This window comes from Lolium rigidum, chromosome 2 (genome assembly GCF_022539505.1).
Source record: "Lolium rigidum isolate FL_2022 chromosome 2, APGP_CSIRO_Lrig_0.1, whole genome shotgun sequence".
NCBI classification, from domain to species: Eukaryota; Viridiplantae; Streptophyta; class Magnoliopsida; order Poales; family Poaceae; genus Lolium; species Lolium rigidum.
In genome coordinates this window covers 53,173,953-53,175,855 of record NC_061509.1, presented here as the reverse complement: position 1 = coordinate 53,175,855, position 1,903 = coordinate 53,173,953, and the positions used below count along the sequence as shown (strand labels likewise).

Genomic DNA, 1,903 nt, shown 5'->3' with positions numbered 1-1,903 from the left:
TTTAAATTGATTACCTGGACTATGCTGGGACCGCTAGTTGTTCCTTCCTTTTCCTGCAGGTGGTGATAATTTGCTATAAATCAAATCATTGCCTGGTCTTATACACTGTACATGCCAATGTTCATGCTAGTCACTTTGATATTTCAGTGTCTCTTGTGCCAAACATGTTGCCTTGTGCTATTGTTTTCTAGCAACTGAAAATGTGGCGACTTTACCTTGGCAGATGGGAGATACTTCAGTGGAGGTGACCGAGCAGAGTGACTCCTCACTCAAAGCAATGGGCATGACCCCTGGCTCCGACTACCTCATTGGCTCCCGCGCCGCGACCGTGGTGGCAGCGATGGTTGGCCTCGGCTACAACCTCCCCGGTGAGTTAGTTTTTCAGCCCTTTGATCTCTGGCTCCCATGTGTTCTGTGATACCAAGTTATATTCATTGTTGCTGTATTGTGGCCCGGCAGTCGAGCCGGTGACCTGGTTGTTTAGGTTTCAGTTGCATGATTTCTAGCCTTTGGTCATTGCGTCAATAAAGGATATGTTCTAGTTAACTCTTTGTGTGACGTTTAGGATTAAGGAGTTTTTGAATTCATTTCTAGCTCTTGGCATGATATGGGTGTCGTTACCATCTGTGCGTGCATATATTTTGGACAAAATCATGTGTGTTGTTGAACAGGTTTAGCTAGTTATGTTGTGTAGCAATTAGTACCTATACATGGCCCAGTGCATGTCTAAATCCTTAGTTTTGTGTTTAGATAATGATCCGTGATGTGCACTGCCTAGTGTATGTGCCAACTACAGCAGACTAGTGTGTGTGCTGGATATATATCCAGTTGAGACAATTGTATGTGCAACAGTGCAATTTGTGTTTAACACTTTTATATGAAGCATGTGTACAGTTGTGAGGTGCACCTCAAGTGCGTCGTGCATTTGAGCAGCATAAAATGTGCATCCTCTTTGTGTATCCAAGTGTTGCTTAACTTGTCTCCTAGTTGTTGATTTAGTTTTCTTAATTTCTTTTTCTATTTTTGATCCCGGTTGCGTTCTCTCATGCGTGCAGGCTTTGTTTGCCCCAAAGAGAAGAGCATATTCGTCGGTGAGCAGCACGGGGTTGAGAGATGGAGGCGGAGATGTACCACTGCTCTTCATGACCATAGTGCTGATCTTTATCAGGGAAGTGAAGAGGCCCGTTGGCCGTGTTGGCAGGTGATGGTTGGCCTCGGGTACAACCTCCCTGGTGGGTTAAGCCCATTCGCTGTGGCTGTATTGTGGTCTGGGAGTCAAGACGTTGACCTGGTTGTTTAGGTTCCAGTGGCACGATTTATAGCCTTTGGTCATTTCATCAATAAAGGTTCGTTCGGACGCTAGGCAAGAAGAAGCTCTGGAGCACGCCGTGTCCGGCAGCAACCTGCCTTCTTCATGACCATAGTGCCGATCTTTATCAGGGAAGTGAAGAGGCCCACTGCTCTTCATCTACCTGCTCTGCAAGGTTCAAGGCATGGATCTGGGTTTTTCTTCCATTATTTTGCTGATGGGCAAGGTCTGTGGGCGTGTGTGTCCTTGGGATTTTGTTTACCATAGCCCTAAATACTGCTCAGACTTTTAGCCATTTTTTCTTTTCCTGTAGGTTGTTTTTTTTACAATATACTATAAATCAAAGGGTGTGTCTATGTCTAAGTTGACTGAGATTTTTCTTAAGTCTCAGTCAACTCAGAAAACTGCAACTGCAGTTCAAAGAAAAGTGCAACTCAGTCCAGTTGCACGTTTCTGGCAGAAAAGTGCAATTGCTCTTTTTTAACAGAAAAGTGCAACTCAAACACTTTTTTGTAAGTGACTTAGACATAAGAAAATCTCAGTTGACTGAGACATAGCAAAACCGTAAATCAAATCACAGTCCGATCTCCATCA

General features: G+C 44.2%; 1 protein-coding gene across 1 annotated transcript; it reads left to right on the top strand.

Moving 5' to 3' along the window:
* Window positions 1-227: 227 nt before the first annotated feature.
* Window positions 228-1,320, top strand: LOC124686467. Its single transcript, XM_047220409.1, has 2 exons — window positions 228-368; window positions 1,056-1,320. Exons 1-2 carry the CDS (start codon window positions 278-280, stop codon window positions 1,298-1,300), a joined length of 336 nt encoding a protein of 111 aa, XP_047076365.1. The 5' UTR covers window positions 228-277; the 3' UTR covers window positions 1,301-1,320.
* The last annotated feature ends 583 nt before the right edge of the window (window positions 1,321-1,903 follow it).